General features: G+C 44.9%; 1 protein-coding gene across 3 annotated transcripts in view; it reads left to right on the top strand.

Moving 5' to 3' along the window:
- Hnf4 (Hepatocyte nuclear factor 4) overlaps nucleotides 1-23,909 on the top strand; it is a 231,059-nt gene that overhangs the window by 92,352 nt on the left and 114,798 nt on the right. Inside the window, exon 1 of one of the 3 annotated variants that reach the window (XM_065426741.2) lies at nucleotides 12,669-13,042. The exons of 1 other annotated variant lie outside the window; for it this stretch is intronic. In XM_065426741.2, coding sequence (XP_065282813.1) covers nucleotides 12,814-13,042 — 229 coding nt within the window. In that variant the 5' untranslated portion in view covers nucleotides 12,669-12,813. Of the gene's footprint in view, nucleotides 1-12,668; nucleotides 13,043-23,909 lie in introns of those variants that run through there. One more of the 3 variants, XM_065426740.2, reaches the window with a different exon arrangement.

Below are 23,909 nucleotides of genomic sequence, written 5' to 3'. Positions count from 1 at the left end.
AGCACGATAAATCATTCGCCGTCGTCAAATAATTGTCGTCGTCGTACCGGTGTCGTCAAACACGCGCTCTCACCATGTACTTACATCTAGGGTCTTTAGCGTCACGCACACAGTTGCGCTCCCTACGCGGACATGTTGCGCCACGGGGTATAGCACTTTGCGGAAAGCCAAACGATTCTAGATAGCTAGCTATATATAAGGTACATTGCTAGTAGCTATCTCATTTCTCAACTTCATTGTCATTCGAAATAATCTCGCTTCACTTATCAGTTCTAAAACTTTTTTTTTTACCTGCTTTTAGTATGCGCTAATATAAAGCGTGGAACCTGCTGCGGCGCTGGTAACAAAACGCTTTTCCTTCAAGAAAATGTCGCATACGCAACTAACGCCTGGTATTATACGTAATGGTCAAGAACAAAGGAAAAAGTAACAAAATAAACTGAATTGCAAATATCAAAAATCGAAGTCTGCAACGTGCATAGAATTTTTTTTCACACTTATGTGCATCAAAATTATTTTTAAATATTTCATACAACGGCCGCTGTCGAGCCTGAAATTAAAGACGGTCTTCACGGAGTCGAAAGTTGTATTTGAAGCGAAAACATTTTTGGCCAGCACTTGTCCCCACCAGAGCAAACAGCTACGATTTTCTTCAAGGGAATCGGCGATGACCATATTTAGAATGGGCGACGCAAGCATCTTAGTGATAACATCGAATATGTACTCTTCTAGCCACGAAACGAAGATTGTTTTCGCGCGACAGATTAGGCAGTTCTTCTCTGGTCGGTCACCAACGGGTGGTGCTAGACTAAGCTCTTTATAGTCGCGACTGTTTATCACCACAAACCCTCTCGGTCCCTTCCAACCCTCGGGCCTCTTAACATCTGTACTCCCCGCCAGTCTTGTGACTACGTCGTTCTTGACGTCTAAAATAGCTTCCACCAGATAGCGGCTAAAAGATATCCTTCGTGGGCAAAAGCGGCGCATCATGAGGTACGTTAAACACTGCATGATCGTCACACCATGAAGACCATTCTAAACATGGAGCCGAACTGTAGGCGAGGCAACAGTGTAGTGGTAGGATAAAATGTTCCGGTATAATGTACTAGAGGCGTTCTTTGTTAAGTTGTTCGAAGTTGTATGTGCGCCATACTACAGCGTCATGTCAAAAGGTTGATGGGAATGGCGGATAGGGCTAGTTCTAACACATGTGGCAGAGAAGCGACTGTAAAGCACCTGTTAGTGTAAGGAAAGAAAGAAATCTTCGCATACAGAAGCGTTCATCATTCAGTCAGTCATTTACATTTTGCCCCTTTAGCCTTTCCTTATAGTGCATGGTAGGCAACAGGGCTCAGCCTGGTTAACTTCTCCGTATTCCTTATTTTACTTGTTTGTGAGGAATTTGTGGCCATGCTTTCGTGACAAAAAGTTTGCCACACACACACACACACACACACATATATATATATAGTCATATCATAAGAAGCCAACAAACACTGACACCAAGGACAACACAGGGGACATTACATGTGCTCAATAAATGAAATAAAGCAACGAAGAATGAATGGAAATTGAAGTGGATGAAAAAACAACCCGCCGCAGGTGGGAGCCGAACCCACAACCTTCGCATTTCGCGTGCGATGCTCTACCAATTGAGCTACCGCGGCGCTGTATTCCCATCCACTTTCTTGGGTATTTGTGCGTCCTAGTAGAACCCTGGGAGTGTTAGGCAGCGCCACCACACACAGACCTGCAAAATGCGAAGGTTGTGGGTTCGGCTCCCACCTGCGGCGGGTTGTTTTTTCATCCACTTCAATTTTTATTCATTCTTCGTTTCTTTATTTCATTTATTGAGCACATGTAATGTCCCCTGTGTTGTCCTTGGTGTTAGTGTTTGTTGGCTTCTTATGATATGACTAATAAAATCGGGATCCTCGGTTAACCCCCTCTCTTCTCGTTTATTACATAACGAGGGTCTCGAATCCGGCTACATTGATGCCTTCAGGTAGCATAGGTGAGTTTATTGACCAGTTGCCTTCACCCAATAAGATCACGTTCTCGTGACGCCTGCGGCAAAAAGGACGTCCCACGTCCACCGCCTAGGTCTGTGTGTGGTGGCGCTGGCTAACACTCCCAGGGTTCTACTAGGACACACAAATACCTAAGAAAGTGGATGGGAAAACAGCGCCGCGGTAGCTCAATTGGTAGAGCATCGCACGCGAAATGCGAAGGTTGTGGGTTCGGCTCCCACCTGCGGCGGGTTGTTTTTTCATCCACTTTAATTTCCATTCATTCTTCGTTTCTTTATTTCATTTATTGAGCACATGTAATGTCCCCTGTGTTGTCCTTGGTGTTAGTGTTTGTTGGCTTCTTATGATATGACTAATAAAATCGGGACCCTCGGTTAACCCGCTTTCTTCTCGTTTATATATATATATATATATATATATATATATATATATATATATATATATATATATATATATATATATGCCTGATTGCGAAGCGTGGAAGATCAGTCTGGTTTAGTTGAGGCACGTTAGAAACCTTAAGATGTCAACACTCAATAGTCCGGCAAAAATTCGAAGTGTAAGATTAGCGGACACATGCTAAAAATAAACCTGGGATGGAACGCCGTTCGCATGCTTGATAGAACGTGTAGTAACTTCCCAGCTTAGTCATACCATGGAAGACCACTTCAAACTTATGACAAAATTGTACGAGACCTTGCCTTCAGCCCCTTAAAGCTCTTTCAGTGGATTGCAAAGCGAATATGTGTTCACAAATACATTTCTTTCTTTTTATTGCTACTACAACTGCTATTAAACTTCTTATAGAATCACTTTGATATCTAAGGAAAAGTTTCTAATTTTATGTGTGTTGCATTGGTTCAATGCTTACGTCGGTGTTCAGCGTTATAAAAAAAATTCACCGACGATTACGATACTGCCTAATGCGAAAATTGAGCGCAGCTCTATACATGTTTTCATTTCACGTGTCAATGTTTTGTATTATGATTATATAGGTACACAGTTTATATCAGGAAGAGAACGCCGTGAGTATCGCACCTTGTTTCGATACAGGCGACGCGCGCTACTCTTACGCCATATCGTAGCCATCGTCGCCCGTCTTGCGCGGCACTACGCTCTTATTCTCACGCTTTGTTCCGCCACCGACGAGAACCGTGCTTCATCGCGGAGAAATCGTGGCACCAGTGACAGTGGCGACAGCACCCAAGTTAGCGTCACATCGAGCCTCACTCGTAGCCGCTCGCCCCTTGCAGGAGCAGTGATTCCCGTCACACAGGCTGTTTCCGCGAGCTGACGACGCCGCGGACGACCCTAGCACTCCCCCACTTCACGCGACCCTGCCCCCCTCCGTCCCACCTCGGAAGCGTAGCGCGGCTGCGCGGCGGTCGTGGCCGCCGGCAACTCAGCGCATGCGCAGACCGTCTTCCCTACCCCCCCTCTCCCCGCTCTTTCTCCTCCTCATGCTATCACTGTGGCGTCCTCCTCCACTTTCCTCATTGCGCGCTCTTCTTTCCCGCTATGTTTCCGCGTTTTCTTTTATCTTTTGCTGTGCTCGTTCGCTCGTTTACGCCGCCGAGGTATGACGCCGACGCTCACGCAACACGTACGCTTGCGGACACGCGCAACGTCGCGTCTACGCGCCTAGCGCCTGCCGCGCCTCGCGAGGAATGGTGGTTTGCATCCACAAAGGCGCGCGATAGCGCACGCTGACTAGGCTCACTCATAGACGCCTTAGCAGATGCCGCTTCGTACTTTGTTGTTGACAGTGTTTCAAGATGCTGCGATATCTATACACGTAATTATTAAATTTTATAGCTGATAGATTAGCACAAGAAGTAAAAAAGAAGCCCTTTCTTGCATGATAGAAATCTGCTTCACTGAGAGTTGAATGTACCGCGCAGTAGCTGAGTAGCCAGGCACGCCGACGCGAGGCAGCCCAAGCACGCGATAACTAGAGTCCCTTGATAATTTGAAAGTACCGCCACTCTTTGAACTCTGCCGCCGCCGCGCAACCTCCTCGTCTCTTCCTCGCCCCTTGAGCGCCCCCCCCCCCCCCGCGGTAACCACTGTTGTCCCCATTTTTCTGCGCGGCGATTGGTCTGCCGGCCGTCGCCCTTGGAAACGCGCGGATCTTGCGTTTTGCTTGTTTTTCTTTTTCGGTCGCGCCATTTTTCTCCTCAGTTCGGCTGCCTCGGCGCTTTAGCTCGGCGTAGCGAACGTTGTATGCTGTGTTTCGTGCTCTATGTGCTAGCGCTATGCCGTGCTGTTGCGCATATAACTGCAGCAAGAAGCCTGAAGATGGTTATGGCGTTTTTATGATACCACAAGGAAAGCGTGAGGGCTTGCGCAGGAAGCAGTGGCAGTATAACATTGGCCGAAAGAACTTTGTTGTTTGCGAGGTGAAGCATCTTTCTTATTGCTCAAAGCAAAACATCCCGTAATGCTGCATTTTTTTTTCATTCTTCCGGCCTGCTCACCAGCGTTTTTGTTGCTTCAATTTGTACGTTGCAAATAAATGCGGTTGTCCTCAGTATGGTTAATATTCTTTGGCGGCTCCATCACCTCGCACGTCGCCAACTGTTGTTATTGAGTTGTTATTGTTGTTATTGAGTCGGAAACGGAGCACTGTAGCTTCTGCTTTCTGCTGGGAACAATTATGTGCTAACATGAAGCCTCTCGATCGCACTTTTCGCGATTGTTAGGATCCGTTGCCTGTTTTACTAAACATTGAAATAGGGGCTTGCAGAGGAGCTATTATTTCTAGCTTACGTCAATCTGTGCGTCAGTCAGACACAATGAATGCAAGCCAAGAAAAAGTTAGGGAAGTATACCCGTGGTATTGCAGGTGATGAGTGTTAGCAATCTACATTGCGTTATTTTCAATTTTAAGGCGAAAGCCTTTAGATCTCTATGTTTCAAGGTCCCATATGAACGGAAAATATCAAATGACCCAAGGAAGGCCAGAGGTGACCCAAAGCATGTCCACCCCTTTATAAGAGAATGATTAGCCAAGTTAATGATTCATTAGTGATTGAATTAAGGCGGCTTAGGGAGCATAAAGGTGGATTAGAGTGTATTAAGGTGAATTAAGGTGCATGAATGAATAAAGATGGCGTATGAAAGAGGATTAATGTGGATGAAAGGGGATTAAGACGGATTAGGGTGGATTAAGGTCAATTAGGGTTGATGAAGGAGGAGTATTAAGACCGATTAGGGAGGACTAAGGTGGATTAGAGAGCGTGGATAGAGATTAGGGAGGATTAAGGTGGATGTAGGATGATTAAGGTCGATTAAGGTAGATTAAAGTAAATTAGGGTTGATAAAGGAGGGCTAAGACCGATTAAGATGGATTAGGGTATATAAAGGTGGATTAGAGTGTATTGAGATTAGAGTGGATTATGGTGTATGAAAGAGGCTTAAGGTGTATGCAGGAGCAATAAGACCGACTAGAGTAGATTAGGGTTATTAACGAGGATTAAGGGGCATGAACAAGGACTAAGGAGGATTAGGGTGGATTAAGGTGGATGAAGGTTGTAAATCCTACTGTAAAAACCTTCATTCGGTTTAAACGATCATAATCGCATCTAATCCACCTGAATTCACCCTAGCACACCTTCATCGACTTTAATGCACCTTAATTCTCCTTAGAGTGCAGCGGTGCCGTAGAGGTAGAACACCCGCCTCGCGTGCAAGAGGTCCGTGGTTCGAATCCCGGTGCCGGCAATTTTCCACCGGATTAAAAAAAATCGCGTGTTGATAAAATTGCATAAACAGGCCTGGAGAGTGGCCTGATCCCGGTGACCAGAACCGGTAACGCACTCCCTCACCAGAGCAGGATTGGCCACCCTGGTGCAGTACTTGGCCACAACCTCCTATATGAACAACACAATCAAACCCCGGCCCTCAGTCCCCAGCAGCTGCGAAGCAACTGACCACGGCGGCGGTCAGACCTGCGACGCTGCAGAGGGTGCTAAGAATCACTGGCTCCGGACAGGCCGCCATTGGAACATGAACCTGGCAACGTTTAACGCTAGAACGTTATCTAGTGAGGCGAGTCTAGCAGTGCTATTGGAGGAATTAGAGGAAAGTAAATGGGATATAATAGGGCTCAGTGAAGTTAGGAGGACAAAAGAAGCATATACAGTGCTAAGAAGTGGACACGTCCTGTGCTACCGGGGCTTAGTGGAGACACGAGAACTAGGAGTCGGATTCCTGATTGATAAGAATATAGCTGGTAACATACAGGAACTCTATAGCATTAACGAAAGGGTGGCAGGTCTTGTTGTGAAACTTAATGAGAGGTACAAAATGAAGGTTGTACAGGTCTACGCCCCTACATCCAGTCATGATGGCCAGGAAGTCGAAAGCTTCTGTGAAGACATGGAAATGGCGATGGGTAAAGTCAAAACAAAATACACTATACTTATGGGCGACTTCAATGCCAAGGTAGACAAGAAGCAGGCTGGAGACAAGTCAGTGGGGGAATATGGCATAGGCACTAGGATCGAATAGCAGGGGAGAGTTATTAGTAGACTTGCCGAACAGAAAATGTGCGGATAATGAATACCTTCTTCCTCAAGCGGGATAGCCGAAAGTTGACGTGGAGGGGCCCGAACGGTGAGACTAGAAATGAAATAGACTTCGTACTCTGCGCTAACCCTGGCATTATAAAAGATGTGGACGTGCTCGGCAAGGTGCGCTGCAGTGACCACAGGATGGTAAGAACTCGAATTAGCATAGACCTGAGAAGGGAACGGAAGAAACTGGTACATAAGAAGCCGATCAATGAGTTAGCGGTAAGAGGGAAAATAGAGCAATTCCAGATCAAGCCACAGAACAGGTATTCGGCTTTAACTCAGGAAGAGGACCTTAGTGTTGAAGCAATGAACGACAATCTTGTGGACATCATTAAGGAGTGTGCAATGGAAGTCGGTGGTAACTCCGTTAGGCAGGATACCAGTAAACTATCGCAGGAGTCGAAAGATCTGATCAAGAAACGCCAATGTATGAAAGCCTCTAACCCTACAGCTAGAATAGAACTGGCAGAACTTTCGAAGTAAATCAACAAGCGTAAGACAGCTGACATAAGGAAGTATAATATGGATAGAATTGAACATGCTCTCAGGAACGGAGGAAGCCTAAAAACAGTGAAGAAGAAACTAGGAATTGGCAAGAATCGATGTATGCGTTAAGAGACAAAGCCGGCAATATCATTACTAATAGGGATGAGATAGTACAAGTGGCTGAGGAGTTCTATAGAGATTTATACAGTACCAGTGCCACCCACGACGATAACGGAAGAGAAAATAGTCTAGAGGAATTCGAAATCCCACAGGTAACGCCGGAAGAGGTAAAGAAAGCCTTGGGAGATATGCAAAGCAGGAAGGCAGCTGGGGAGGATCAGGTAACAGCAGATTTGTTGAAGGATGGTGGGCAGATTGTTCTAGAGAAACTGGCCACCCTGTATACGCAATGCCTCATAACGTCGAGCGTACCGGAATCTTGGAAAAACGCTAACATAATCCTAATCCATAAGAAAGGGGACACCCAAGACTTGAAAAATTATAGACCAATCAGCTTACTGTCCGTTGCCTACAAACTATTTACTAAGGTAATCGCAAATAGAATCAGGAACACCTTAGACTTCTGTCAAGCAAAGGACCAGGCAGGATTCCGTAAAGGCTACTCAACAATAGATCATATTCACACTATCAATCAGGTGATAGAGAAATGTGTGGAATATAACCAACACTTATATATAGCTTTCATTGATTATGAGAAAGCATTTGATTCTGTCGAAACCTCAGCAGTCATGGAGGCATTACGTAATCAGGGTGTAGACGAGCCATATGTAAAAATACTGAAAAATATCTATAGCGGCTCCACAGCCACCGTAGTCCTCCATAAAGAAAGCAACAAAATCCCAATAAAGAAAGGCGTCAGGCAGGGAGATACGATCTCTCCAATGCTATTCACAGCGTGTTTACAGGAGGTATTCAGAGACCTGGATTGGGACGAAATGGGGATAAAAGTAAATGGAGAATACCTTAGTAACTTGCGATTCGCTGATGATATTGCCTTGCTTAGTAACTCAGGGGACCAATTGCAATGCATGCTCACTGACCTGGAGAGGCAAAGCAGAAGAGTGGGTCTAAAAATTAATCTGCAGAAAACTAAAGTAATGTTTAACAGTCTCGGAAGAGAACAGCAGTTTACAATAGGCAGCGAGGCACTGGAAATCGTAAGTGAATACATCTACTTAGGGCAGGTAGTGATTGCGGATCCGGATCATGAGACAGAAATAATCAGAAGAATAAGAATGGGCTGGGGTGCGTTTGGCAGGCATTCTCAGATCATGAACAGTAGGTTGCCATTATCCCTCAAGAGAAAAGTGTATAATAGCTGTGTCTTACCAGTACTCACCTACGGGGCAGAAACCTGGAGGCTTACGAAAAGGGTTCTACTCAAATTGAGGACGACGCAACGAGCTATGGAAAGAAGAATGATAGGTGTAACGTTAAGGGGTAAGAAAAGAGCAGATTGGGTGAGGGAACAAACGCGAGTTAATGACATCTTAGTTGAAATCAAGAAAAAGAAATGGGCATGGGCAGGACATGTAATGAGGAGGGAAGATAACCGATGGTCATTAAGGGTTACGGACTGGATTCCAAGGGAAGGGAAGCGTAGCAGGGGACGGCAGAAAGTTAGGTGGGCGGATGAGATTAAGAAGTTTGCAGGGACGGCATGGCCACAATTAGTACATGACCGGGGTTGTTGGAGAAATATGGGAGAGGCCTTTGCCCCTGCAGTTGGCGTAACCAGGCTGATGATGATGATGATGAATTCTCCTTAATACACCTTACCCATCCTTAATTCTTCTTAATCAAATCACTAATCAATCATTACTTTGCTGTTCGGAAATCATCTCTTATGCACGGCTGCACATGCTTTGGTTCGCTTTCGGCCATCCTTCGGTCGCGTGATATTTTGTGTAGCTGACAACGCGACCTTGAAACATAGATCTAAGGCACAAGATCTAAGAGACACAAAGGGATGTGCCAAAAGCAATACTAGATCAGACGCACAAAGTAAAGCATCTCATCATGTGGCAGAAAAAAAAAGTGCCTGATGTATAGAACTCGCCTCAAAGTTCCTTTTGCATCACTATATCCCGTTCATACGGCGTTAAGTAAAAAAAAAACAGCCTCTTCATAAACGTTGTCTTCAGCATTATCGATGCTATTATCAGCATTTCTCAAAGTTTTCAACTCCACAGGGGCGCTAAACTGCCCCGAAATAACACGCCTCCATAGAATGCTGCGAACCGTCCGCGGGAGCCCAGGAGACGAAGCGTGCCGTGCGCAGTCGGCAGGCGAGGAGAATCAAGGAGGAATGCACCGCGAGGAGGAGAGGGTCGCTACTTTCAAATTATCAAGGGACTTTAGTGATAACAAAGACGAGCTGCTCCCCGAGATCACGCCACGTTTCGACGCGTATGAACCCTGCCGCACCTTCTGCGCAAGCGTGGTGGCGCGGACGCGAGCTTGCGCGCGTCTGCAAGCATACGTGTGGCCTCGGCTTAAGAGCTGCGCTCTAAAACGAATAGGACAAATACGTACTTGCGACAATTATCTGTTTACACTCAAGTATTCTTCAGTGGTACCGAAAAGTTGCCCATCTTTATTTTTGATTTTTCCCCTTCGTTCCGTCAAGATTAGTTTAAAGTTGTTGTCCATCATCGAATAGAGATGTCTCGACTGGAGGATTAGCTAAGCCTTCCTTTCTGGGTATATAGGCGCCCATTGAGCTATGCCTTTGCTCTTTTTGTCTGCTACGATTCGCTGGTTCCTGTTCATACGAGCCACCATTCTTGTTGGAAAGGCTTTGTGGCTTTGGACATTTAATTTCTTCGCAGTACAATTCACAATGTCATGTAATGCTCTCATTAATCAAACACACCACGAACTCTCCCCTCGTCACCCGGTCGCTCGCATTATTTCTCATACGCTACTTGTGCGCATTTTCCCTCTCAAACGTACACACAGATATGATATACTCCCTCTCGCAGGTACACTGGCACGACCTTGTAGCGCCTTCTAATGTATTTCTCTCTCTCCCAAGCCCTGCCAGGCACTCTCTCTTAGAGACGCATAAACATACAGATACACATTCACGCAGAATAATGCACTCTCAACGACGCAACACATGCACGCACGCACGCACGCACGCACGCACGCACGCACGCACGCACGCACGCTCGCACGCACGCTCGCACTTTGGTGCCCTGTGGAAGTTTGTTTATACGCCGTTCCGTTATATTTTTTGCAGCATTATTTTTACCACGCATTAAAGGATGCAGGAAAATTCGTTACCTATGCCGTGTGGTTGAGCGCTAACGACCAAAACAAAGCACGATTCAAAACACTAGATTTTCCAGGACTACAGAATTAACCCTATGAATGTTGAAACACATTAGCACTCGATCGAGCACTGCTCAGGCAGCTTTTGCTTTTGAAGCTGCACGATAAGCGCCACAGTTTACTATTTAGCGTCGAAAAACCCACGTTAAGCTGGCGTTGGTGACAAGAATGATAGCGAGAAATTGATGGCAGGAACCGCAGTAGACCGTCGTTTATTAAAATCTTGGAACCACGGTCCTGCCGAGGATTCAATATATACATTCTCTTAAGAATGAAATGCTTTTAACTTCCATTGTTGGCAACTTTTTACTGAGCTTGAGCCAAAGCCGTTATCCGGAGATTCAAACTAGAACATCCGGGCAATTTGCGAGAACAAAACGACATCATATGCGCAAGCAGTAAAAATGAAAAAACTGCCGTCTTTAACCCCCAACTCTTTGTACAGGACCGCATTACACACGCTAGTTTATGCCCAAACAAGTTTTAAAAAATATTCCTTCGGAGTTCTTCCTAATGTTTGTTCACAATATCACTCAAGCTGTAACTTCTAGTACGCTGAAGTTTTATTTGTCATTTCCAATTGGCGACGTTCAAAAGGCAGATGCAGGTCACCATACACTTCATTGTCATCTTTTGGCGCTGAGACAGGGTTGCCTATGCTCTTTTGAACGCCAGCGGTCCGTGAGTTCCGCGGCGCGGGTTTTGCGTCGTCTCAAAAGATGGTGCCACGCTGCGTGGCGCCTCTTTCAGACGATTTTCTTCTTCTAGCTAGGCAGTGAGCTCTGTCTCCCTGGCGTCTTTCGCTGGCTGTCGTTCCTCCTTCACTCGGGTTTCTTCTTCTAGCTGGGCAGCGTCCATGTGGCCCAGTGAAAAGTGTGGCGTGGTGCGATGTGGTGTGGTGCGGTGTGGTGTGATGTGCCGTTGCGAACATGCACTACACCTATTTTAAGATTGTGGCTAGTGTCATATCATACCAATCTGCTTTGCCGGTTGCCACTTAATGCTTACATTTGCTCTCGATTACGGGAGCTCGAGCCGGCAATTCCTTTACTTCGCATCAGTATATTGAGATTATTTGCGGTGATCACGGTAGGCCATGTCTCCATGGTGACAAGCGTCGTAGGCAGTGAACAATATTGATGATGATGGAAAAGACCCACTTTCCCATCGCCCAACATCTTCACGTCTCGTCTTGTCCTCAGACTTAAGACTTCTTACTAGTTGCCTGTTTGAAAAATAATAATAAATAACGTTGTCGGTGCCACTATGTGCAAGCAAATCGAAAGAACCTTGCATTTTAAATTACATATTTATATCGTGAAAGAAAGCATAGGACGCTGCGTTTTACCAGTTTTCCAAATTCACGACAACTGAAAGTCGCACGGTGTTCCCGCGAAAATCAGTATTTGACTTGTCGTGTTTGTTTTCGACGCGATAAGAATTTTCGAGCGTCATACGCTATATGAACAATCTTGCACATCTAGTTCTCAAGACGGAGAGGCAAAATTTTTGGGAATAACAGAATTCTTGCGACAATGTGGTGGGAATTATTTTTGCTTGTATGCGCGTTACCAGAATTGCCGCGAATGATGCTTCCGGTATAAAAGCATGTAGCACCATGATACATAGGCCAGCGATCTGACAAAGCACTGAAATAAAGCTGTCCTGGTTCTGTCATTTTAGTCCGTTTCAATACGGCCTGACACCGTGTAGCCTTCAGCAGAGACACATCGTCACGGCGGCTTGAACGAGCGCGTTGTTTCGGAACTGTGCACGTGCGTAATGGACACACACACACACACACACACACACACACACACACACACACACACACACACACACACACACACACACACACACACACACACACACGCACGCACACACACACACACACACGCACACACGCACACACACACACATGCGTCGGTGTTCTTTCAGCGGCGCGCCGGCGTCGGCTTTCCTCACAGAAGGCGACTGCTGCAGGGCGTTGTCCAGGAAGGAATATTTCACACGGCCGGCCGTTACAGTGGCGTTCAAGTAGAAGGCTAGGTACGAGCGGCGGCTGCGCGCTGTTCCGCAGCTGTAACCAGACGCGGCCGCAGAATTCCTGAGTCAGCTACGGGGCGTGCCACGAGCAGTCACGTGGAGTCGGCGACTGAAACCACGCCTTCCGGCGGACCTCCCTCGCCTCTAGAGCGCGTCCTAGCGGATCCCAGGACGGCCTGCCGTGAACGGCGAAAGCTATCGGGCGCGTGTGAGTAAGATAGTCTTCGCACATTTTCTCCCAGTGTGGATGAGTCAGCCGGAGTAAACTCCAAAGGGCTTGGTGAGCGATACAGACACCCCTCACGGAGAGAGGACCGATGAGTTCCATCAGCCGGTACGAGAGCTACGCGTACGAGGGTCCTCCGCTGTACCTCGCCGGCCAGCAGGAGGACTACGCGTCGCTGCACGCGATCGGCCAGCCTCTGGTGCTCGACCGGGCCGCGCTGAAGCGACGCGCCGACGAGCAGCCGAGTAGCGACTGCTCCTGCGGCTCCTCGCCCGACCTGTGGGCGCGCGGCCGGCGGCCCGCAGCAGCTCGGGAGAACGGTGAGCCCAGGGCCGAGGCGTGCGGTCCGGATATATCCATGCGCCATGCATTTCCGTGGACCTGCATTTGAGCTGAATTGCATTGTGTGTTTATCCGGAAGGTCTCCGGTTCAAGAAAGGTTGTACGAGGAGTCGACAGGATTCTTGAAAGTGGGCCAACCACTGATAAGCACTGTAGAAAAATGATGCGCTGGTAAGTGTGTTAACTGGCACGTCAATTGTCATTTCTATGCAGAGTCTGAAGACGCATTTTTCGGATATGGTGCAAAGCGCACTTTCTGCTGTATACATGTGGCTTCATTACTACTGAGCTTCAGTTCTGAAGTTGTGGCATGTGCCGCAAAGTGAATGGTTAGAAAGTTAATTAGCTAGACATGATTAATTAGGTAACGTCACATTGCGATTTGTCGTGCAGATAAGGTCCGTCTCTTCAAGTAACACAAGTGATTTGATAGAGTGGGCACTATCTGCCGCAAATTTTCGACAAGACGATGTCCACTAAAAGTATGGTGTGTGTGTAATAGGTATACAGTGTGCGTATTGCAGTCGAGTAACAGTGTTTTGTTTAGGACAAACCGGCGACATTATTTTTCAGCAGTTCTACTTTCATGGTAATATATCTAATTTATTTACATATGGATAGGCATACTTTAGCTTCGCTTGCACTATTGCAACAGTGCGGAAAACATCGCGCATCAAATACAGACAATGAAATCTGCTAATTGTGATGAGCAGACATCTCTAGGTAGAGCATTCCAACGGTCTATACTTAAAAAATAATAAAAAAATAATAGAAAAGCTACACAAGTCATTTCTAGGCCTGAACGTTAAAGTGTGCAGGCTGTGAGAGCTTCGGATGTGGAATGGTTTAGAGAACTTTCGGTATTTATACCTAAGTGGGTACAGCGTGATAAGTTAATTAGAGTTCGCAGAAACTTTAAGCTTTCAGCGTAGCGAATTGTTGACAGTATACAGTTAGGTTCACACTAGAAAGATTCGAAGAAGGTGTAAAATACCTGGTGTGTTTGCGGCAGGTAAAACACACGAGCATAAACTCAAACTAGTTCACTTCACTTTTCACATAAATCTTGTTCATATCGCAGTAGAGGCATATGAATGGCTACATAAGTATATTACTATTAGATTAGTATATTAGTAGCTTTTAATTTCTTGAGGAGCCCCACAAATAGTACGTTCGTTCGAAGTGCAAATATGCATTTCTTTACCTATTGTTTACCACATCAATATCATTGCTCTAAGCTAAATTATAAGTGAGGCACTTCTCCTGCTTATATTAAAGGTATTCATAGTTTTTATTAATACCTTTAGTAGCAAGAAATACAATTCCAACTGCGGTGATTAATTTATCACAACAGGCCAGACGGGCCCGCCTGCCTGACCGTTCGCTGTCCACGGTGGCACTAATGGTCCAACAGAAACCATGAGTGTTATGGTTACGGCTAGTCCGCCCGCGTTGTTCAGTAGGACGTGCATTCCTTATAAAGTTGGTCCAGGATATGGGCTCTTTCACCTTTCATGGAAAGGTAGTGTCCAGTGCCTTACCTTTTGTCTGAAAAATGAAAACAGCGCTTAACGTTTAACAAGTTTAACTCCATTCTAAGTAACCCATCTCTGGTTGGTTGGATACATAGCTTCCTAACCCAGCGTTCTCAGTCTGTGCACTTTAACGGCTCTATTTCCTCTCATGTCAGTGTTTCTTCCTGCGTCCCACAAGGTTCCGTTTTAGGCCCGCTTCTTTTCTTATTATATATTAATGAGTTGCCGCATTGCGTGTCCGTTAATGTTCGTCTTTACGCTGATGATTGCGTCCTCTATCATAATATTAACACACCAATGGATCATGATTTACTTAATGACTCCTTTTCAAAATTTGTACGTGGTGCAAGGAATGGCAAATGAGCATTATTTCTCTAAAACTTTTCCCATGTACTTTTCCAGACGCCCATCTCCATAACTTTTCACGTACATTTTCCATGGTCAAGATTTAAAAAGAGTAACCGAATTTAAATACCTTGGTCTTCATTTCTCTCGTGACATGTCATGGTCGAAACACATTGATATCATATGTAACAAAGCTTTTAGACGTCTCGGTTACCTCCATCGTTCATTGCGTAAGGCTCCAAAGCATACCAAACTGCTGACGTATAAAACACTTATCCGCCCCATTCTTGATTATGGCTGCCTCATGTAGAATCCTCATAAGAAATCCGATACTAAAAAAATTGGAATCAGTCCGAAAGAAATCAGTGCGCTTCATTTTTCGCAACTATAGCCGAGATTTTTCCCCTTCTTCCCATTATACAGCTACAGGTCTTACAGTTCTTTCATCTCGCCGCCGCTTAAAATGCATGAAATTTTTACACACGCTGCTTCATCCTGAGCGCCTTGTTACACTAAATAATTATTTGAACTTTAGTCGACCTTCTATCACTAGGAGTTCTCATAGTCTCAACCTCACCCCTTTCTTTTGCGGAACGGAGATGTTCAAGTACAGCTTCTTTCCATTGGCCATTGAACTCTGGAATTCACTACCTGGAAGCATCCGCTCTTTACCTATGCAAGAATTTTTGACAATTGCATTTACTTGATATTGATAATTTTTGTGCCTGTATATTGTCTCCTCGCTTTATTTTTTTTTTCTTCACTCCCTCACTGCCCATTTCTGCAATAGCCTCACTGAGGCTGCAGTATGTGTAAATATATAAATAATTAAGTAAGTAAGTAAGTAAGTAAGTAAGTAAGTAAGTAAGTAAGTAAGTAAGTAAGTAAGTAAGTAAGTAAGTAAGTAAGTAAGTAAATAAATAAATAAATAAATAAATAAATATAAATAAATAAATAAATAAATAAATAAATATATAAACGTTATTTTGGTTGAAGGATACGCCACGTGTATAATACTGCTGCCCCATTTAATACATCATTAGGAACGAACCAGAGGTTATGGGGTTGAATTCACAATACCTTTAGTTTTTAAGTGCTCTGCCATTGGCCAGCCACCTTCGGTAATAATATGTGGGCCATCAGGATAGGCTGAAATTTTGTCTTACGAACTGTTCTAGCGTAATAGGTTTCTGTAAATATGGGGCCAAGGTTTTTGTTTGTTTTTTGTTATTTTTTGCATTCCGAAGCCGCAGTTTTACTAGTTCAATATTACGGGCCATGAGAAATATGGCAACTTAGCGCAAATCTGCATAAAAATAAGGGGACGAAGAGGCAAGGTGAGACAAGGTAATGCAGGCGCCGTAGTGGGCGGCTGCCAATAGATGTTGACCATCTGGTGCGCCTAGAGTTTGGAACACGAGCGTTTTTCCATTCCACTGTCTTCGAAATACGGCCGCCAGAGCCGGGGATCGAGCACAGCCTGAGACGCCGTACTCAGCAGCAAATCGTCATCGCAACGGCACTACCGTGGCCTGGCGGGTGGACGAAGGAGAAAAAAAAAGGGGGGGGGGGCACGGCGGAGGGGACGAACGGACGATTCGTCGAAAGTGTGAATGCACCGTGCCCTTCGCGCGCTGCAGTATGCGAAACTTACGAGGAGAAGGGCATGTCATAGGTGCAGTGTTCATAATTAACTGAACCAAGCACAGTGCGTCAGGTTATTGCCAGTAATACTGTACACGACAAGAAATGCTTTATAGTGCATTTCGTAGTTGGTACCTCAATATCGCATGTCAGGATCGTATTTTTCCTTTTTATTTTGTCTCGTTCCACCAAGAAACATGTATATCTGCTACCTATATGCAATGGACTTATTTGTAAATAAACAGCCGGCATGCCTTTACCTGTTCAGTTCAACTGCATCGTTGTTTCCCTTCGTTTCGAGTGTAGACTGCATTCTGACCAATCACATAATGATCGCCTCTTGTTTCGCGTGCAGGCTGTTGAAAAACAACGTTATTCTTTTATTATACATTAGCTATAATAAACCACTGGGGGAAATAGCATCAGTTTTGACGAAAAACAATAAACATTCATTTTGTTTGTTGTCCGTCTAGACGCCGATGTTCAATGTAAAACCTATATGGGCTGCGGCTTACCTTGACACGGCTAGTAATGCGCTGATTAAGTAGATGACCCACTAAGCCATTAAATTTTTATAATATTATACATGAAGTTGGAGCACTTATTGACACGGAAGCTGCTGTTCCAAAGGGAAGTAGAGAAACTCACCTTCTAGTGAAACCACTACTATTGTGTGGCCTGTGCACACCAATTTTTTTTTTTTTGATTCGCTCCAAGTAACACTTAAGCCGAGTTTTATGTAATTTCTTTTTGTTTTGTTTGCGTGCAGTTCTTTTGTTGTATAAACTATCGTAATCTCTTATGTTGTTTTATTAGCTGGCAGCTCCGTGATATTTTTCGGAGATGAGAACGCGGCAAAATTGTTTTGACATAGACAAGACACAGGAAACGTTGTGTTTTTTTATAAACTTAGGCAAGAATTCAAACAAGCTTCCACAGATAACTATTTCCAACCCAATGTGAAGCATAAAGACTAAGAGAACATATTCTGTATTTCCTTAAATACAGAGGGCAAAGAACAGAGCCGACTATTGTTGACAAGCGTGACTTTCTCTGTACAGCACTTGATCAGAAGGCAAGCTGTAACATCCACTAATTCGCAGAGAACACATTTTTCACTCATGTGTGTTGTTTCCTCCATAAGACGCATTATGCCGCTTGTGCGAATGTGTACACATTAAAAAAAAAGTGATATAAGATTATCAATTCACCTAAACGCGGTGTGCTCGCAATATGAAATAAGTACAGACAACTCCTTGCGAAACTTTGATTACGAATTTTTAAATTTCATTTTGACCCACATGTCTCCTTGTTTTCCTGGATTGGCTTTCTAGATCTTTCCTGAGGTACTCTGAATCCACTAGAGATTGGCGACGTTTTTCTCTTTAATATTTTTTGGGGACTAACAAGAGTCGATAATGTTGTTTAAAACAATTTTAGGAACATACTCTTCTAAAATATGAAGAAACTTGCAAGTGAAACTTCCGCTGAGGTAATAACAGAGGTACACTCTTAAGCAACATTACACCCTTTTGCCACAACAATAATCGTCATCAGTCTTGTCCGCATTTTCTTTCTTTAACGCGGCGAGCCCGATACTTCCCAGTAATGAACGGCATGCGCGTTATCAGCATGACATAGAGTTCCCGAAAGGAAAGTAGCGGGCGCGGCGTTTTCAAGAAAGGAAACGCAAGCAAGGCAGATGACGATTATTGTTGTGTGGCAGAGATACATCCCAAAGGGTGTATCTTTGCCTACACTCTAAGAAAAGTTTACACCCTTTGGAGTTTATATTTGCGACACAACAACAATCGTCATCTGTCCTGCCCTCATTTCTTTTCTTGAAAACGCTGCGCTCGTTACTTTCCTGTCGGGAATGCTATGTCATGCCGATAACGCGCATGCTGTTCGTTACTGGAAAGTACCGGGCTCGCCGCGTTAAAGAAAGGAAATTCGGACAAGACAGATGACGATTATAGTTGTGGGGCAAATATACACCCCAAAGGGTGCAACTGTTTTTAGAGTGTAAGAGTATAAAAAATGCTCATACTTGACCATTTTAAGAGGCGTGTCTTTCAAAAAGCCAAGACAACGTATGCATCTGGCCACAAGAGTTATTGACATGCGGAAACTATCAATAAAAACAAATTTAGATACGCGTGGTACTTGACATATGGGGCCTACAAATTGTCTCCACACTTCAGATTTCACTCCTGTGCTACTAGGCATCTCAATTTTTTTCGCACTTTACGCGTTTCGAAAAAGTTTCTTAGCCGATGCACACGCAAGCTTCATTATTCTTCAAGCTTTCTGCAACCAAGGTAGGCAGCTAAATTTACAGTGCAAATGAGAGCTACAACGTAACGTGGCATTTAATCTGACCGAATCGTCGAAGTCGCAGCGTACCGTTTTCCGACAGCCGCTCTCTTAAGAGTAGTTGACTCTTAAAAATCCCTAGGTTTGTTGATGTACTATATACCTCGATTTTGCGTGAACGCGTACATGATTTCCGACATTTGTGCTGTCTATTTTTGCTTTTAGTGTAATATTTGCCGCACCTTTAAATCGCTTGAAACATTGGCGGCAGCTATGTTACTGCTTAAGTACGTGTGCATGAAGAAAACACCGACATCGAAGTGCGAATTGCTGTATAGCACGCTGAAGACGTTCTGCCTTATTTTGACAGTGCAAATTATCACTATTACACTCGTGCCTGTATTATTGTAACAGTTAATCAGGTAGATGATTGTTTTTGGTGTTGTTGCACTATATTCACTCCCGGAGTTCTTGTACTGTCGTGTTATTTTTGTTCCATGACCGCTACTGTCTCTCTCTTGGAAGAGAAGGTATGTAACGCCATAACGCCTTTCTTTTAGACAATGTCTGTTAAGGATCTTATTGATTGTACCATAATTTTGACAATTCAGAGCCTGAATCTCCGACAAGGTCAAGTGACGGACGAGACGAAATGTCCAACGAGACAGAATGCAAAAGAGACGGCATATCCAAATACAAAAGCAAATATTCGGTCATCGAGAGTATTGACTGGTAGGGCTTCGTTTGGATTACCCATAATCCGGCAACATTCGCTCGCACGCAAATTGAACTGTTAGTGCAAGCCACAGTGTCCTCTGCCGGACCACCGCGCGGGAAGTGAGAATTTGCGCAAATAGTAAGTACACGCAACGTGTCATTTATTATACTTTGGTGGCGCCTCCAGGACTCCAAAATGGCAGCGGGGACACCAAAGCTGGAACCTGAACTGGTCCTGGTGCCAGATTTATTCCTCTTCTGCACCTTCGGTGCCTTGGAGATACTAAGCTTCCAGTTTTATTAAAATCTCAGGAGCTCTCCTGAGGCCTCCGTTTGCCGTTTGCATGTGCCTTCCTTGAGCAGTAGTTGCTCAAAATCGAATGCTCAGCTGGCGACAGGGGCGGCCAATGTTGACGGATTAGGAGTACTCCATCCGCAGCCGCACCCACGGGCGTACGGAATGTCCGTTGAGAATATACAAACGAGATGTAATGTTCATCAAGAAGGAATATTCAAACTACAGATTGAATGTCCAGCCAGACAGAATGCCCAATGACTATGAATGTCCTCTATTGGACATGCCGTCTCGTTAGAAATTCAGGTCGCAAGCGCATTTTGACTAATGCCGAAGTTGTATAATTATTTCAGCGTGCCCTTGAGATTCGAGTTTTGGTGAGCAGAAGATAAACCGGTCCAGGCTGCTCCAGGGCGTCTCACGCATAAACACACAGACTCGCTACAACAGAAAATTTGCACTTTAGGTTGGAGTACCGAGCTTTGGCGTAGCGACTACGCCGAAAATGTCCGTTGATCGATCACGACTATTCATAGTCTTGATCTGCATACTACGCCAGAATTTGCGTATAGGTCGGCGGCTTCACTAAAATGTCGCTAAATATCCGCAGTTATGGGCTAAAACACTAGTTACTTATGTGATGTAGCACCGTCTTATAACTCGACTTTGCCAGATACCAACATTTCGATACCGTGTCTCTGCCTTCAACAATTCTTGCTTTTAGCGGGATCGCCTTATATCAAGCCAGACTGTGCACCTTCCCGTTGAGTGATATTCTCTGCACGCGACTTTTCTCGTGTCCGTAGTGGCTTGCTGTTGCGTACCGGAAAACAGCATCGGGTCTCCGTTCACGTTGGAAGCTGCGCACCATATATATATATGTGTGTGTGTGTGTGTGTGTGTGTGTGTGTGTGTGTGTGTGTGTGTGTGTGTGTGTGTGTGTGTGTGTGTGTGTGTGTGTGTGTGTGTGTGTGCGTGTGTGTGTGTGTGTGTGTGTGTGTGTGTGTGTGTGTGTGCGTGTGTGTGTGTGTGTGTGTGTGTTAGGCGCCTTCCAATTTATCGCCTCACACGAGTTCGCCACTTATCTTGCGTGTTTTTTCACCTTCTGAGTACCACCTTTTGCTTCGGTCAGAGATAGCTAATCATTTTGATTCGCAGGCACCCCGATTACCCGGCTATCTCGAGAAGCACTCAGGTGCGTCTTCACGGTCCTCCTGCTATTCTTAGGTCCTTAGATAACGTCTAGCTATCTAACATGTGCTTCAGTATTAGCGCGACAACGAAATTCAAATCGACAGTTCTTGACGGCTACGGTCGCTATGGTTTTGCGCAGATATAGCACGACGTTTTCGGCGCACCAGGCAACGGCCGGCTAAGTGGGTGAAGCCGGACACGTCGCGTTACGCCGGCGACGCCAGAAGCGCCCAAAATTTACCGCATGTTCGGCGCGCCGAGCGTGCCCTGTAGAAGCGTGGCGATTAGCTGTTGCCGCAGCCCATGGGCACATCTGTGCAGCGTGCGACGGATGTTTCGCTTGGTGAAAGCGCTGACTCTATCGCACTGTGTGTGCCCGAAGTGTAAGCTGGCAGGCAAGTTGACTACAATGTTGAGAAAGAACGTGCCAAAAGCTATAGAGTTCGATACAATGATTACTAGAGAGAACTGTGGCGCTAATGTCTACGTGAGCCTCAAGCAGGGTGGTTCAGCCAGCATGCGAAAGACGGCTAGTTAACGGATCTGCATAAAATTCGATCTTCTAGCTTGAAACGGCTTCGTGACTTTGTACACAAACTCATAAATTTCAAGAAGTACTCCGTTATAAGTAATGAAATAAACATAAACACAATTGTCCGAACGCAGTATTGGAGCAGAGGACCTCTAGCACAGAAGTCCAATATTGCAACCATTACACCACAAACATTGAACACTTTTAAGAATTTCTCGCAGGCAAGCAGGTGCCTTGAGACGCTGGACGCGTTTCGATTCGGGCATCTCGACAGGCGGAACCACTGCAATTAGTAGCGATTATGTGTGTTCGCCGAGCCTTGCTGTGCATTTAGAAACGTATAGATTGCTTTGAAATATAGCCCAATGAAGGAAGATAAAGCGTAGTAAACCAAGCTACAAGAACGTCTGAAGCTACAAGCACGAAAAACAGACAGATCCACGTACTAACCATCATTGCCACGCTGAGTGAGCGATCGCAGCGCCAGAGCTCCCGCTAGTAATTATCGAAGGACACTCTATGCGAAAATCTGTCGCACTTGCTAGAGTAAAAACTATGTGCGGCATGCACAAGCGAAGCTAGGTTGTCTGATATATCCGCAACTCTTGCGTGGGATTCTGTGGACCACAGATTTCCTGGCTGAAGTTGACAAGATCATTTTCCCCCTCCATGTGAACCATATTGCTCAAAAGATGCTACTCTTTGTTATGTATCGTTCTGAGAATGTCGAAAAAATTTTGAGCATGCTGCTCATGAAACTTGTCACTTTGCGTGCGAATGTTTCCAGCATTCTGCTGTGGCATCCATATGAGTTTTTGTGTGCGTGTTACGGCATATCACAATTTGAAGAAAAAAAAATGTGCCCGTGACATTGCAGTGGGCAGTGCTTTGATATTAGCTGTTCCACTTCTTATTTTTGTTATTTGTGGAAGTTCGACGAGAATTCCTTGTTCCGGCCATAGCCGGAACAAGGAATTCTATAAGGAAACTATACAGGGTGTCCTAGCTAGCATTAGCAAGAGTTTAAAAATATGCGAATGCCACGTAGCTGGACAGAACCAAGGTAATGTTGTTTGACGTCGCTTGAAGATACTCAGATTATTGTTTTCATTCTACGTAATTACAAAATTAGTCGTAATTAATTAATACGCTTCTCAAAAAGAAGCCCGCAAATGCATACAAAACTGCCGCGCGACTGGCCGCTGCGAGGCACATTACGTGTATTCGCGGGCTTCTTTCACGCTCGGAAAAACACTTTTATGTAGCCATTATGTAGGAACAGAAAGCTGTATCGGGAGTTTTTCATGTCCCTTTACAATTTTGTCATTGAAACTTTTCATGTAATTATAATAGTTGGGAAGTTGATTAATTAATTAAGATCGATTATCGTATTAGGCGGAATGAAAAAAATTATTTGAGCATCTCCAAGGGACGGCAAACAACATTACCTTGGTTCTGTCCAGCTACGTGGCATTCCCATATTTTTAAACTCTCGCTAAAGTTAGCTAGGACACCCTGTAGAGTCGCTATCGTAATAAAATGATTAGTTCGAATATGGTTACTGCAGATTAGAAGAGAACGGGCTTAACATGCGACGTTCACTATAAGTCACTGAAAGTGTGAGAAGTCTGTGGACTTAGAATACCCATTCTTTTTTTGTGTGTGTGTGTGGTGGGAGGCGGTGGGGCAATAATTCATTCTTTGTGTTTTTTTTTTCTTTGGCTGATTCATACATCCCATTACTGTCGCTTTTTGCTTCACGTGAAATGTTTCCACTGACACATTCTAAGATCACAGCTTTAATTAGCCGCGGCTGATACGCATGTTGCACCGTTTTGCTTATTCAACAGGTTCGTATTGCGTAAACGAGAAAGTGCTTCACGCTTTTTCTGACGCCTGTTTTGATCTTGCGAAAGGTAAAGTGAGGGGAGCGTCTGACTCGACCCTTGGTGCATTATAGTGAGGCTAACAGCATGGGCGAGTGGATGGTTTGACTGATCCGTACATTGAAGTAACCGCGGCGCCGTGTGATACTGAAGCATATCCGTCATAATTTTACTGCGTCACGGGAGTGTTAAATATTTTGGACAAATGTTTCAGTCAGGCCTCTTAATTTATGATGAGCACAGCAACTCCGCGTTCTTAGAATGAAATGCGCAGCATCGGCGCCGTACCGCGCCATGCGGATAGCACTTTATTCTCCCTGCCTTTCGCATCTAAGTTGTCTCTCTCTTCTTCAGCGCAAATTTCTTACTCTGCAATGTACT

Source organism: Dermacentor albipictus, chromosome 1 (assembly GCF_038994185.2).
Source record: "Dermacentor albipictus isolate Rhodes 1998 colony chromosome 1, USDA_Dalb.pri_finalv2, whole genome shotgun sequence".
Taxonomy (NCBI): domain Eukaryota; kingdom Metazoa; phylum Arthropoda; class Arachnida; order Ixodida; family Ixodidae; genus Dermacentor; species Dermacentor albipictus.
Note: the sequence above shows the minus strand (reverse complement) of the source record. Positions and strands in the feature narration are given on the sequence as shown.